The sequence below is a fragment of the Solanum pennellii genome, chromosome 2 (assembly GCF_001406875.1).
Source record: "Solanum pennellii chromosome 2, SPENNV200".
In the NCBI taxonomy this organism is placed as follows: domain Eukaryota; kingdom Viridiplantae; phylum Streptophyta; class Magnoliopsida; order Solanales; family Solanaceae; genus Solanum; species Solanum pennellii.
In genome coordinates, this window is record NC_028638.1 from 44,898,334 (window position 1) to 44,914,269 (window position 15,936).

The 15,936-nt window shown below is 30.0% G+C and overlaps 2 protein-coding genes across 2 annotated transcripts; one reads left to right on the forward strand and one right to left on the reverse strand.

Annotated features, from left to right (window-relative positions):
* Positions 1–1,050: 1,050 nt before the first annotated feature.
* On the reverse strand, positions 1,051–1,837 carry LOC107010478. Its single transcript, XM_015209764.2, has 2 exons — positions 1,437–1,837; positions 1,051–1,337 (listed from the first exon to the last, which is right to left on the reverse strand). The coding sequence occupies exons 1-2, from the start codon at positions 1,749–1,751 to the stop codon at positions 1,308–1,310; spliced, it is 345 nt and encodes a 114-aa protein (XP_015065250.1). The 5' UTR covers positions 1,752–1,837; the 3' UTR covers positions 1,051–1,307.
* Positions 1,838–6,838: 5,001 nt separating this feature from the next.
* Positions 6,839–12,942, forward strand: LOC107012017 (ras-related protein RABA1d). The gene is made up of 2 exons (XM_015211724.1): positions 6,839–7,256; positions 12,275–12,942. Exons 1-2 carry the CDS (start codon positions 7,036–7,038, stop codon positions 12,705–12,707), a joined length of 654 nt encoding a protein of 217 aa, XP_015067210.1. The 5' UTR covers positions 6,839–7,035; the 3' UTR covers positions 12,708–12,942.
* The last annotated feature ends 2,994 nt before the right edge of the window (positions 12,943–15,936 follow it).

A 15,936-nucleotide genomic window follows, 5' to 3' on the forward strand; every position in this document is an offset into this window, starting at 1 on the left:
TGTAGCTTTCCATTTAGTTCATGTCATAAGTTTGGTCAATTTAGTTTTTATTTCATGTCATTGAGGTTTCAAACTCATTAATTTACTTGAGGCTTGACACTACAATAATTTTGAAATAAGACGGTTAATTATGTGATAAACATTCTTCACATTTAATTTTGATAAAGGGGTAAAATACATCACAATTTTGAGTAGAAAAAAAGATTCAAAAGTAGATTGAGTTGTCACATGCATGAGTTGTGAAATTAAGACACTACACTATATGAGTAGGAAAAAAACAAAGGTTGAGTTGAAAATTAAAACAAGTAAATTGGAAAATCGAATGATTGCATAGCATTACTACTACAACTTTAATTAATTTCTTCAAGACATGACAACCATTGGCAAAATAAAGATTGTCTTATTTTTAACTTTTATATGTCTTTCAACAAATGAAATAGAGCTTTTATCTGCAAAATTTTGGAAATTTGCTAACAAGACATTAGACATGAATTGCGATGTTGGCGTTATATCAAGTACAGCAGCACTTGTTTGTCTCTCCCTTGGTGAAGACATTTAATTTCAAGACCACAACATTATATTATGCTAGCTCTATTAATTATTTTTGTATAGTAGTACTCTATATTGCATGTGGATTTAACAAGTTGTTTAATTTACTAGTAATGGCAAGAATCCTTTCTTCTTTTTAGTTACACTATCTTTAACAACAATTAGTTAATAATAATAACTTATTTATCGTTAAATATATAATTTTAACGGTAATTAACTTTTTTTTGTTGTATATTTTTCTAATACATTTAACTGTATCAAATCTAATGACACTTCTAATATCTGTGTATATATTTTTATTGCTAAAAGTTATTTTTATTGTCATGATACATCCTAATGACTGATGCAAATATTTTAGTAAATGATATATTATTTTAAATTTTTGAAAAATAATTTGAAGAATAAGTAATGAAATATTAAAAAACAAAAAACAAAATATATATTTGTCTTCATATGCTAATTTAATATTAAAAAAGTAAAAGCAAACAACGGGAATATACGTTAAAAATGGTCCTAATTTCCAGCTTTTATCTTTTTGTTCTTTATTAAAGCTTTCATGGAGAGTTGTAATTCCCATTTCCAAGAAAATACAAAAAATAAATCAAGCAATTATCCTTTCCTCTATATAATTAAATTAATAGTAATTACATAAAAAAAAAACATGTACATTTTGAATTAGATAATAATAAATAATACTAATAATTATAAACAAAATATCTTTCCTGCATATTTTCTTAGTCTCTCAGTGTAGCTTGAGATCAGAATCTCTTTGGAGAACATAAACATGGCTGCATATTAAAAAATAAAAATTAAAAAAAAACGATCAAAAATACATCTAAACTATTTAAAATACGTGAATTTAATAAAAGAGGGAAAAAGAGTCATACATTGAAGCAACGTCTTCTTCTCTGATGTCTCTTCAATACTTTATTCAATTTATCAGCCATTTGTCTGTGTGAAAGGATTTCCCCGGTGGGTGAGCCGGAGAACACGTGGCATCTTTCTATTGGAGGAGACCACAATCCACTTTTAGAGTAATCAAAACCAAATTCAGTTAAATCGGAGAATTTAGAGAGCAGTCTCTCTGATACTGACTTGGAAACTAATTGAATTTTCAATGAAGAAGAAATTATAGGTTCGTCTTCATCTAATTGCCATGAATTTGGAGAAGATGAAGATGAGATTTCAGATATGGTGGGCATATTTATTTTTTTAATTGAAAAAAAAATAAAAGAGAGAAAAAGGAGACGAGATTTATTAGAGAAGAATATTATTAAAAGGAATGCATGATATGGACGTGATGTATGCAATAATGGAGAGGGAAAAAGAGAAAAGTCGACGTGGGTAGCATTATTTGTAAATCGAGGTGTGTTACGATGAGAGGCGGATCTAGAATTTTCAATAAAAGTCAACGTAGGTAACATTATTCGTAAATCGAGGTGTGTTACGAACAGAGGCGGATCTATAATTTTTAATAAGAGGGTTTAAAATATGTAGATTTAGATAGCCGAAGAGGTTAGACATCTACTATATATACATATAAACTTATTTTAACCATGTATAAATAATTTATTTTTTCACCAAAGGTGAACCCCCTTCTGTCAATGTAGCTTCGCTCCTTATTACGATATATATCAATGTACCCTTATGTGTTTGGTGAGTAGTCTATCGTGCTCGAATTATAACATGTTTCTATTCAAGGTCTCAATTTATGATAAAGAATTTTAATTAGTATAGGTTTAAATTCAACTTTAGTGTTTATTTTTAAGAGTTTATTGAACAGTTAAGTTGATTATGTAAAATATGTCATTTCTTTTAATTGTATAAAATTTTCTTAAAATGAATTGTAAGAATCCTCTTGTTTTTTAATTGAGGTTAAAGCATATAATTGAAGATAATGAAATATTTTACATTGTTAAGAACTCACACAATATTTTTTCAAAGTTTATTCAAAATTGTCTAATAAAAACGTTTTATCATATATCGAGGTGTTTAATTAGAACAAACAATAGTTCAAACGTAAAAGAAATTTGCTTACAAATTTTAAAAACTAATTAGTAATCCGACATAGGAGTACTATTTTGCTAATTATGCTCTTTTTCTTACTGTGAGTTTTCGAAGGTTAATGATTCCTATATATGTTAAGTTCCCTTCTTGGTGGAAATGTTTTAATTTTTTTAATTCTCTGGATGTTGAATCATAGGACTTTACTTTTCCTATGAAAATTAGTTATTAATGTCTTCGATTAGGAGAGTGGTCCTCATTAATAAAATGAGATAAAAGAAAATATTGATATTGTTCTTTATTTGTTTCTTATTCTTAAATGTATTTAAATATCATCCACACCATGTAATTCATTAAAGTTACTCCGTATTTATATAGCATCAAATTATGACAAATTAAATCATCTATATATTACTTCCCCTCTCTCTAATTAATTGTCCATATTTTGACAAATTATACAATTTTTTTAACTCAATATATTCTTAATTAATTACTTTGAAAATGTATAACTTTTTGAAAATATTTACTTTTTAATTCATCAATTTCATAATTAATAGGGATAAAATGATAAAAATTAGTATGTCAAATATTAATTTTATAATAAGTGTGTTAATTCAAAAATATACTATTAATAACACAGGAACAATAACTTGTAACTTTTGAGGTCGTAAATGACCTTTCACCTAACAATGATATAAATCAACAGAGACCATTTGTGCCAAGAAACATTTGGTCTTTTACCTCATTGCTATATATATCATAGTTTCTATGCATATTGATAAAGTAGATTCACATGGGAGTTAACAATAGAACAAAATGACTGTACAAAACAATCATTTCAAGCTGGCACATCCAAGATCTGCAAGTTATCTAGTCTAACTTAAGATCTGGATCCTAATTGCCACATTATTTCTATGTGCAAGTGGCTTAGCTTCAAGTTTCATGTATTTTGCTATTAAATCAATTCCAACAAAAACCATAATAAATGTATGAGCACTTTCACCTTTAACGTGCCTTGCATCATAGATTGATTAGTGAATATCATATTCGTTACACAAAATAAAAATGTACAATAAAAGATACTAATATGTACCCTTTTTGGGGATATAAACTGATCTGTTAAAATAGTTTTAAAAGCAACTTTCACATATAGCAAACACAAATTTCATATTTGTATATTATAGTAAAGTTTGTATGATTGCGCTACATAGCAAACATAAATATGTGTATTTCGCTATGCATATGCAAAAAAAAAGATAATTGTATAATTCACTATACATATACAAAGAAATCAATTGTATAATTCGCTATACATATACAAAAGAAAGCAGTTGTATACAAATTATGTATAATTTGTGTATGTATAAAACGAGATAGAGAGAAAGACAAAAGAAAATTGGGCAGGAGAATATTTGTATTGTATAATTATAAGTGTATATGACGAAAATATATGTATTTGCATGTGTATATACAATTTAGTCTCGCTTTATACAAACAGAAATACAATTTATTACATTTCGTTTCTGTTTGTATAAGCGATAGAGACGAGGGAGACGAGCGAAATCTGGGAGAGGGGAGAGAGGGACAAATATATATATATATATATATATATATATATATAAAAGCTTTTCTCGCTTTATGCAAACACATTTTATACATTTCTGTTTGTATAAAAACAAGAGGGAGGTAGACAGTAATGAAGCGAGAGAGGAATAGTGACGAGCGAGAGTTTGAGGGAAAGAAATGATCGATAAACAGTTTGCTACAGGACACAATTAAATTAAAATATAATTATAATATTTAATTTATTAATTTATCATTATATTCAATTTTCCCTAATTTTAATTCCGAGCAAATTTTGATAAAATAAGATATAGTGTATGTCATAAATCATAATTTAATGTACATATAGCTAGGACAAGATTAAAAGATATTTTGCAGACAAAATCATGGTATGACACTTTCGTACAATGACCAAGATTGGTTGTAAGTCAGTGCTATTAACTATTGATGCGACAACAAATAAATGTGAGTGATAATTATAGATGTCATCTACCGATCTTTGGTCATATGATATCATATTATGATTGATATTGTGAGATAAAATCATGTTTGAACATTCGATTTTATGTTGATTTCATTTCATGATTTCATCTCATAAAATGTGATTTCATATTCTTCAAAAATTATGATATGGAATCATATGGGAATACTATATTATGTTTTGAGATATTTTAATACAAATTTGATCAACGAGTTTATATTTTGTTAAAATAACCTCAAATTTGTATCTACTAATCATTTATTTCACATGTAAATAAAATTTATAATCACATCGTCACTTTTTAAAAATTTATTATTCTCACCGACATATAGTCACTTTAACTCACACTTCATGATTGTTGAATAATAAAATTTTGAAGAACCCATGAAAGGTGTTTCATTTTTACTCAAATATATTGATGGGAAATGAAAGTTAGGTTGAAAGTTAGATTGGAACAATTATTTAAGTGCAGAACAAATAATTTTGTGATAATTTATTATGCGATTTTATAATATTTTTTAATTGATAAGATTGAATAAACAATTGGAGCTATATTAATAGTTTATAAACTTATAAATTTTTATGTTTATGAAAAATATATACAACATTAAAATTTTATATTGTATGTCCAAACAAAACTTTAATTCCATATCATAATTCCATAATGCATCACCAAACATGCCATTAATCTATACTAATCAGAGTAACTGAAACTAATTATTAGGGGTATACCAGAATATTTAGGAGACATAATTTAAAGATTATTTAACACTCTTAATTTTTTAAATTATTTTTAAATTATCTTTTAAGATCAATTCACTTATTTTAAATAATTAAAATAACTCTCAAACAATTTACTTTATATGGGAGTGGTGAGTACTGTAAATCTGATCCATTTTATCATAACAAGACGATGACAAACATCATACTCCGACTGAAATTCAACATAAATGTAAAAATGGTTAACACTGAACAATATAAATATATTAAGTTAATAATTTAATCTAAAAATATTTTATCGTCAATAATTTGATCAAAAAATAATCCTACCGCTAATAGAATAATCCAAAATAGGCTTATTGTTACTGACGGGTCAAATAATCCTTTCTCTTAAACAAACAAGATAATGAATTATTGCCATTATTAATAAATTGTGCGACAAGAATTAACGTGAGTAATATTTAAGGAAGTGAAATCATATTTTTCTCATATTGATCATTGGATTCCACCAAAATATAAAGCCATAAAGTATTACCTTGTACATGTAATATAAGGTAAACACTAAACAAACATCATTGCATGTAATTATTAAGGAGTATATATGTGATCGTTATTTAAGTAAATTCCAACAACTTTAGTTAATTACAAGATTGACTCAATTAATCAATATATTAGGTAGGTAACAAGGGTATTTTGAAATAATAACCTATTACACACAGTAACACAAGTAGTAGTTCAATAAAATCCTTTTAAACTTTACCAAAACGAAAATTTTTCTCAATTGTTCAATTGAAGGTCAAGTAAACAATTAAAATGATAAAAGTGGGCTTACTCATATGGATTCGTCTAAATTCACTAATGAGCCCAATTTAATTTGGAACTCACTAATGAGTCCAATTTAATTTGGAACGGAGAAAGTAGCCTGAACTTAACAATAGCAAGATGGGCCCAACACTCTCGGTTTCTTTTGATGTCACTAAAAGTTTGATCAAACATGCTACGAGTATTAAACTTTGAAGTTTTTTTTTTAAAATTCATTAGCAGGGACTAAACAATTTTAGATTTATATCCTCATTGATTTGAAGTATGTAAACTGGAGAATTATCATGTTATCAATGGACTTTAGAATATTCTATTTTTTTTTTTAAAAAAGGAATTTATTAAGAAATGGACAACGAATTCTGGATTTTGAGGGATCCAGGGTGCAAAATATTTTTTTCTTCCGTTATTAAAAACTGATCTTAATGTTAATTAATTACTCATATTGAAAAATACGTAACGATAATATTCACTTTTTCTAGTTTCAAATTTTTTTTAAAAAATGTTTAGTAGAGAATTAAACACTCATCCCAAAATGCGGGATCCAAAATCACATCAACCTCTTTAAAAGACAAAACAACCCTCTATAACTCAGTTTATACCAGTACTAATGATCTACATCCCCACTGTCTATATGGGTAGTTTTGTCTTTTCCTATTTCTCCTTTCGATAAAGTGACACTTCATTTTTCACTTCTCCTATAATATTTGCTCTTTGGAATATATACGTCTCCCCCATTTCCCTCTTCATCTGAAGAGTCAAAAAGTTGAAAAAAAGCAAACAAAACACAAAAAAGAAAAAAAAAAAGGGGGTGAGAAATCAAAAGGAGGATTTGTTTACTAAGGGAAAACAATAGTTTTGTTCAATTTTTTTTTCTCAATTTGAAGTTGTTGAGAGTGATGGCTGGGTACAGAGCTGAAGATGACTATGATTACCTATTCAAGGTGGTACTAATTGGTGATTCAGGTGTTGGCAAATCCAATTTGCTTTCAAGATTCACTAGAAATGAGTTTAGTCTAGAGTCTAAGTCTACAATTGGTGTTGAGTTTGCTACTAAAAGCTTAACTGTTGATAGTAAAGTCATCAAGGCTCAAATTTGGGACACTGCTGGTCAAGAAAGGTAACATTTTTCAGACCCCCATTTCTTGATCTGACCATACTTTGTTTAGGTTTGAGGAGATTTGTGTTCTTCTCTGATCTGGTGTATTTTCTGGGAATTTTATAGTGAGTGAGATTTGGGTATGAAATGTGCTTTATGTTTCTAGAATTGTAAAGCCCTGATCTAATGATTAGTTTGCACAATGTGAGTATCTCTTGTGGTGTTTTGCTCGATTACTTTGGGATAATAGATCTGATGGGTATTTGGTTTCTTGATCTGTTAGATCTTCCATATCTTACTTGCTTATTGCAGTTTTTGACTCAATTGACTTCCTTTCTAAGGTAAGATGTGCTTGCTACTGTTGGATATAATGACGAAGCTAAGAATTTTACTAAGGGTGTTTAAAACTTCAGGATATATATTTAAAAAGATTGTTTTTGACCTATATATACAATTTATTTGCTTAAAAGGGTATTTGAGTGATCACCATGGGGTTAATGTGGCTACGGCCCTGGTTGGATACTATGACTATGGCCAAAGGAAGCCACAAATTTATCACCTTTGTGACGATTTCTTCTATACCTCATTCCAATGCACTTGCAAATGATGCAATTTTTTTTGCTTTAGAAGATTGTGTCGTGTTATTGATTTTGTTTTAAATTGTAGTTTCTGTATTGGCAATGACAAAGGGATCGAACATAAGTAAACCAGTTGACAAGCCATGTCCTATTGTAGATTTCTATAGGAAGAAGAAAGTCTGAGTCTGTTGGACCCATTTTATAGGATCCCATAATTCTTGCATGGTCAAACAGTTTTTGACTTTAATTTTTTCAAATATCCTCAACAGTTTTGACTATAAGATATTGTGATCTATAGTACCTTCAATAGTCATAGGATTATGTAAATAAAACCAAAGAGTTGATGTCCGAATTCCAACCTAAAAATTGTGAAGTGATGCAACCACTATCTTATTACAGATTATTTAATGAAGCAGTGGACCAAAGAATTTGAAGGTAGTTGACAGTTGTTTGATTTTGGGGTTGTGCACAAAAGTTGGTTGGTAGTGAGTAGCAATGAAAATATAAACAATTTAGTTTCTCGGAACCTGTAAGGCTGTAACAGTGTGTACAGCAGCATGCTGAATTGGCATGTCAAAGTGTGTAGTAACAAATTCTAAAGGGCACTTGAGCTAAAGTAGTTGAACGATATAAAGTGAGATATCTGGTGCATATGCTTTGTGTGTCTGGGAGCATGCATTTGTTTTTATACCTTTAGTTTTGCTGATCGTCTTGCAGTGGAAAATGAGCATGTTCATCTGGTGATATTAATTCTGGGGCATCTTCTATTTTTGCAGTTGTTATGGAAGTAAAAAATACAAATGTGTCCATAATAGATGATTAAATCCCAATATGAATGTGGATAAAAAGTAAAATTTATTTATCATTATTATTGCTTTTATCATTAATTCTTTTAAAAAAAACTTTTTTGTTAACTTGGTAACATGTTTGCGATATTACTGATAGATCTAACTTGCAATCTCCGACTACATTAGTCTATACTTTTTACATTGTATCTTTAGGAGTCATTATTTCCTCGATATATAAAAGTTGTGATTGCTAATGTTTTTTGATCTAGTATATGGGAATATATTTCCCCATTTGCCATCAGTGGAACTGTTTTCAATTTTATAGAAATTACATCTCAAGAAGGCTAACTAAAACATAATTAAGAGCTTAATTAATCTCAAAAACAAAAAAGATAGGAAAACATAGGCAACAACTTCAACAAGTGTAAAACCTTCAACAAGAAGGGAATATATATCTAAAATACAGTGTGAATACTATCATAAGTCATCATCGTAGCTTCAAATAAGATGGGATCTTCCTCAAAAATGTGTTGAATGATCATCTTATCTTTAACCGCACAATCTTCACCCTTAATAGTAACCAATTTTTCTCCAGTATTCTAATAACATTTACCATCTACCTTCTACATTTTTCCTTCGAAATCAACAACATCAACATCATCATTAGTCAATTTTTCCCTCATAGAAGTCAAACCGTTTCTAATAAAAGAAACAATTTTATTTTGTATGGATGAGTACCAATTTCCCGTCTTAGTATCACGGACGATACGCCAAAAAAGCTTTAAAAAGATTAAAAAAAATGCAAGAAGAAATCTTTCTATTCAGATAAGGTTTAGAAATAACAAACTCATCAGAAATGTCATATATGTTCTCTCGAATCAACATTATAAAGTAAAAATCTTTTACTGAATGACAAAAAACTCTTCCATTTTAACGTCCTATTAAGGTTCCACCTTCCGGTAACACTAACATGGACCTTTTTCAAACCGTTTGTCTTTTTATCAGATAACCCTTTTCGGTGTGTAAAAAATCCCCAACCTCTTTACCTCCTCCTTCTCCTCCTTTCCAAAATCTTCTTATTCTTGCACCCCCTCTATGCTATCGGTTTCTTCTTTGCTTGACGATTTTGTTGCACGTATCGATATCGTGAAACAATCAACTTTTTTAATTGACATTTCTTATGAGTTTGTTGTTCCTGAACCTTATCCGAATAGATGAGTTTCTTCTCGCATCTTTTTAGAGCTTTTTTGGCGCATGAAATTGATACTAATCCATACAAAATATAGTTGTTTCTTATACTAGGAAAGATTTAACTTCTATGAGGGAAGAATTGATTGTTGATGTTGAATTCGGAGGAAAAGGTAGATGGTAAATGTTGTTATAATATCGGAGAAAAATATTGAACTTAACGGAGTCAATTTTGGTTATTATTAAGGGTGAAGATTGTGTGATTGAAGATATGACATCATTCCACACTCTTTTGAGGAAGATCCTCTCTTGTTTGAAGCTGCGATAATAGTTTATGATAGTATTCACACTGTGTTTTAGATACATATTATTTTCTTTTTGAAGATTTTAGACTTGTAGAAGCGGCTGTCTATGTTTTCCTATCTTTTTTGTTTTTGAGATTAATTATGTTTTAGTTAGCATTCTTGAGGGATAATTTATTCTAGATAATTTACTTCAAGTAGCTGTAAAGTCAGTTTTCATTTATTCATCTATTATCATGCATTGGAACTAATGTTTAAATACTTATTTTTTCTGGAAAAAAATAAGTGCTTGTGGGCATATTTAGCTTTTATTGCCAAGTAGGAGAGAGGTGCAATGTGCCATTTTATACATTAAGAACTACCTTGCTCGAATATAATTATTTTTATCATTTGAAATGCATCCTTCAAATCAACTTTTCATAAAAAAAATTTTTATTTTAGAAAAGGCAGTCAAAAGTCAATGCAATCATTACCACTCTAATCTAAAAACAGGGGAATTCGGTTATGCAGGTATTTTGACCTATGACAACATTCCACACTTTCCCTTACTTGAAAACTCATTTAGAAATTTGCTGTACCTCTCATTCCTGATTGTCCTTACAAGGCACAGTGCGCTAGCTTTACCTGCTACTTTCAATTTGGTTGATCCTCCTCATCTGCAGCCTTGCATAGTGCATGTGTCTGTAGACTTTTTATCATCAAATACATGCCATAATGCACAGTTCGTCTTAGTCAACACAATATTCACTAACAATCAATGACATAAATATGAATTTGAGGGCTAACACTGAGATAGCTTCAAAGGATTTTCTCCATAGATTATTTGTTTGTGATTTCAGTTTTGACATAGTCAGTTTTCTATAATCTATTCTAGTTGGGGTGGGTTGGGTGGGTGCCTTTGTGGATGTTGTGGTGGCATTGTAGACTTGGAGGTTGAAGTGTCATATGCAGTATAAGGACATCCTTATACTATTCTAATTTGTTTTCTTGTGTTTGGATGATTTATAGTCTGTCTATCTTGTTCTTTTTCCATTTTCTTTTGGTTTGTATCTCTTTCATTTTTGCCTTTTCTTTCGGTATGTAAAAGATAACCTGATACCAGCAATCACTAAATATGAATAAGTATGTGATATGTATTTTTAAAATTTTATCTGTTCTGACTTATTCCTTTTGGTTAAGGGAGGGTGGGGTTTTGAAGGAGGTGGTTGGAATGGAAGGCTAAATAATAGGAATACTATTTGCCATGGTACTAAGGGCTGCAAGCTAGCAGGCTGCTAATTCTAGTATTCAGATTTGTCCTTCGTGGAAAAATGAAACATTTGTCTAGGTTATTATTAGTTAATTGTTATTTGCAGAAGTCAACTAGTTGCAATTTATCTGGCATCAAGATGAAGAAATCATTCCCTTTTAAATATCATTCCCAGCCTCAAGAGCTGACCCCATGATTTCGAATAATCTGCTTCTAGTACCGACTTCTGTTGTATGTAAATGAGTCCAACTAGTATTGTTTGTTGGTCACTTGTGCACTCATTTCATAGTTTTAATATTTTAAATTCGTTTAAATTACTCAAATCTTAATTGTTTCCTTTATCAAACTACTTTTCAATCATTACTATATTAAATTTTATTAATTCATTATAAATGTTGCTTGAGCTTAAATTTTCTTGATTCCTCCATCTCCTGTGTGTCCTATTCTCCCAAATTCTCGATCCTTTAGTTCCATTTGTTTTTTTTTCTTGTAATATTATCGAAAACAAATATCACGAGATTTCAGTAGTATTAGGTTTTTCCATGTCTAGTGATTTCTGTTTTTTGCATCAAGTCATGAATTTCAGCTAATTTTTGTTTATCATATGGCTATCCATCGTTTTGAGAGATAAATACTTTCTTTCAGTGGACATGTTACTATATTTGATATAGTGGACATGTTACTATTTTTGAGGGTTGGAAACTCTATGATACTGTGCTCAACTTAGTTTCTGATGACTCAAAAAGGGCGAGAAATATATATGACATTAGAATTACCTTGTTGTCATCAATAGTTTCTTAATGTGATGCCCATCCCAAGTGATTGTTACATGCTGACTAATAAGCTTTTCCTTGGTGGCTTGGTTATTAAATTGTCTTCTACACTATTTGGTATTGTTTCTATGTCATAACGGCTGTACTACTTTGTTCTGTAGGTACCGTGCCATCACCAGTGCTTACTACAGAGGTGCCGTGGGTGCTCTGCTTGTGTATGATGTCACTCGACATTCAACATTTGAAAATGTTGAGAGGTGGCTTAAGGAGTTGAGAGATCATACAGATCCCAACATCGTTGTCATGCTTGTCGGAAACAAATCTGATCTACGACATCTGGTTGCAGTATCAGCTGAGGACGGGAAGTCTTTTGCGGAGAAGGAATCCCTCTACTACATGGAAACTTCTGCCCTCGAATCTACAAATGTTGAGAATGCATTTGCTGAAGTTCTCACTCAAATCTACCACGTCGTGAGTAGAAAAGCCATGGAAAATGGTGAGAATGGAAACGGGAACGTGCCTTCCAAAGGAGAAAAGATTGATATAGGTAAAGAAGTATCTGATGTCAAGAAAGCTGGTTGCTGTTCATCCTAAGGGCTATATAATCTGTGCTGCTGTATCCTGTTCTAGGTGCACCGTACCGGTAGTGTAAAATTGTCCAGACTACCTTTGACACGATCCTATTTGATACTACCTTTTACATTGGTTTTTGTTTTGGTTGGTAGTAAAGAATATCAATGTTAGAGAACCTTTTTCTAATGAACCAAACCCTTTGTGTAGACCTGTTATGGCTTAACTATTGAATCATTCTTTTTTCTCTTTTCAATTACTTCAATTGACTTCTAGTTAGCTTGTGCTTGCTCTGGTGTTGGTACTCCAGTGCTTGTGATGAAGATTAGTTTTAACTTAACACTAGGTTGATTTTGTTGGCATAGTTTAGAGCAGTGACGGAGCCAGTATTTTCACTAAGTGGCTGAGGATGTGAAGAAATAAAACGGGGTGCTACTGGTATATGAGACAAGTCAGACAAAACCATAAAACATTCTGAATTTAGTGAAAATGACAAAATGCCTTTCATTTGTATATGAAGAAAATTTCCACTCCTTCATTTGGTATGAAGAAAATAGAAATAAGGTAAGGGAAATTATTTTGGTCCACCTACTCTTTATCATTTTCTCTAACAACCAAACAAAGTGATTTTTGGTCCCCATTACTCAACCTGTTAACATCTTTTCGATGTATAATTACAGAGTAAATAGGTAAAAACTAAATAACTTATATACTATTCATATGTTGAAATTCTTTTATTCTTTTGTATATTTACTTTTTTTTTCTTTGGGATAGTGCACAAGTACCTTCTCAATCTATGCCAGAAATCTCAGAGACACAGTCATACCATACTAAGGTCATATTACCCCCTGAACTTATTTTATTAACAATTTTCTATCCCTTTTCGGTCTACGTGACACTATCTTGTGGACCAATGCTGATTGACTTTTTTTTTTCAAGCTAGTGTCATATAAGCCAAAAATGATTAAAAAATTACTTATAAAATAAGTTAGGGGTAATAGAACCTTAATATACTATAAGTGTCTCTAAAATTTCGGGCATAGATTGAGAGTACTTGTGCATTTTCCCTTTTTTTCTTTTTTTGACAAAACTTAGGATATTGTTTTTGTCATTTTCTATATGCATGTGTATACTTTTATCAAATTTGATTAAGCAAAAGCTTTATATGACTAAATAAAACAGTAAGAGATCAATTCCAGATAGACTTTTAGCAAGATATCACTTTAGTTCATACTTTAATTACTTTATAATTAAATTAACAGATAAGATTAGCACAGAAGAAACACTTGATAGAGATTTTTAATCTCATCACTGACGCTAATCCATGACTTGCACGTGCAACATGTGGGGACACGTATCACTCTAAAAGTTCATTAGAAGTTCTAAAAACAACTTGATAATATATTTTAAGAGCAAAAATTAAAAACCGGCCCTAACCTCTAACCAATACAAATAAATTAAAATTTAAAAATCACAATTATTTTGCGAATAATGTAAGGACAATTTGGGCCCCTCATTTAAGCCTCTTTACCTACTCTCCCAATATTTAATTAGTTTCTAATCATGATTAACTAATCCTTAATATACCTCCTGTCTTAGCAAGCTAAGATAATGCTATTTGATTCGAAGTCATGTGTAAACACCATTATATAAGGGAAATTGATGATCATAATTCATAATCATATGTAACCAATCAAAATTATTCTTCTGTAGAAAAAAAAATATTGTGGGACAACTCTAATTTAACGTGTACAGCTATATCAATATTGCTTAAAAAGTCAAAACTTTGGTTAATTTTGACTTTTAAGGCAGTCAGCTAGTGAAGTTCGTAATGAGTCACATCAAATTTGAGTTATTTATGAAAGTCATTTTTCCATTACTATAAATTCAATATTTATGATTTGATTTTAATCTTCCTAGGAGTTTCGGCTCGTTCAAATCAAAACGCAACGAAACACCTACAAAATATTGATGATAGAGCGAGAATTTTGATTTACGAATTTAAATTGATTATAACCAAAATCGTAGCTACTGCAATCAAACACTCCCCCCCCCCCCCAAAAAAAAAAAGACGTTACTTATGAAGAAATTATTAAAGCTAGACTCCGAACTATGAGAATTTGTTTTTTATCTTCTTTCTTTTCCTGATCAAATAGGGAATCAAGCCACTCCTATTAGATGAATCATGATAAAAGCTAGTGTACCAATTTCTTTTTTTCTTGAATCATTCATCAAATTTGCAAGCTTACCTATTCTTATCATTCAAAATTATTTATCGATTTTCACTTCTCAAAATCTAAATGTTTTCTTTTTTGTTATATTAACATGAGAACAATTGAAATTTCTAGTATGAAATCAACTATCAAAATGAAGAAAAAAAAGATAATATACACATGGGGTTTTGGGAATAGAGTTGTGCCACTTTGCTTGCATTTATAGAACTCAAGAATAAACAATTACTCTTATTAAATCTTATGGCTTTTGCCTTCTTGTTCTTTTCTCATTACTTGGGTAATCTCTACTCAATTTTCTTTGCCACCTTTCTCCTTTCCTTAATTTGTAAGAAGGGATCAAGGGATTGGATTATCCAATTAAACCAAATTAACAAACTATATATTGTACAAACTTGTTCACTATTATAATATCACATGTTTAGCCCTATCTTTTTTTTTTATTGCATATTAAAACCAGAATTCTTTAACAAGTTAATGACTCTGCCGGTTTGTAAGGCTAAAGCTAAGGTTTTGACACATGGTGGTTTAATATATAGGATCTGACTATAACATTATTTTTTTAACGATACACTTCAGTAGTTGTTGTAATAAATGCATCATCCAAAAGTAACAGACTGTAATATGTTATCATCCACTTGATTAAATTTGGAACTAATTGAATCAGATATATGCATGAATTTAAAATTCACTGACTACTCAATAGGTCTATAAATGTTAATATATTAGAATGAAGTCATGAACTATTAAAAAAAATTAGCATTATTTCCCAGTATGACATATTACCAAAAATAATGGTTGATTCATATACACTGAGTAAAAGTGATATTATTCTTTTTTCCAAAGAGATAATTTAATTACTATTAAGGTTAAATTGGATTGTCTCAATATTCAAAAAGGATTACAAGTTGCAATGCTTTTCCTTTGTAAGAACCATCATCATTTATTTATTTGGTCACTTATATGATAAAAAGATACATTTTAAAAAATTGATTTAAATATATTTAGATTTAATTATCGAA

Coding starts and splice junctions, on each gene's coding strand:
- LOC107010478 (XM_015209764.2), bottom strand. CDS start 1,751: ATGCCCACCATATCTGAAATCTCATCTTCATCTTCTCCAAATTCATGG. Junction 1,338..1,436: donor GAAGAAGACGTTGCTTCAAT/GTATGACTCTTT, acceptor TTTAATATGCAG/CCATGTTTATGTTCTCCAAA.
- LOC107012017 (XM_015211724.1), top strand. CDS start 7,036: ATGGCTGGGTACAGAGCTGAAGATGACTATGATTACCTATTCAAGGTG. Junction 7,257..12,274: donor GACACTGCTGGTCAAGAAAG/GTAACATTTTTC, acceptor TTTGTTCTGTAG/GTACCGTGCCATCACCAGTG.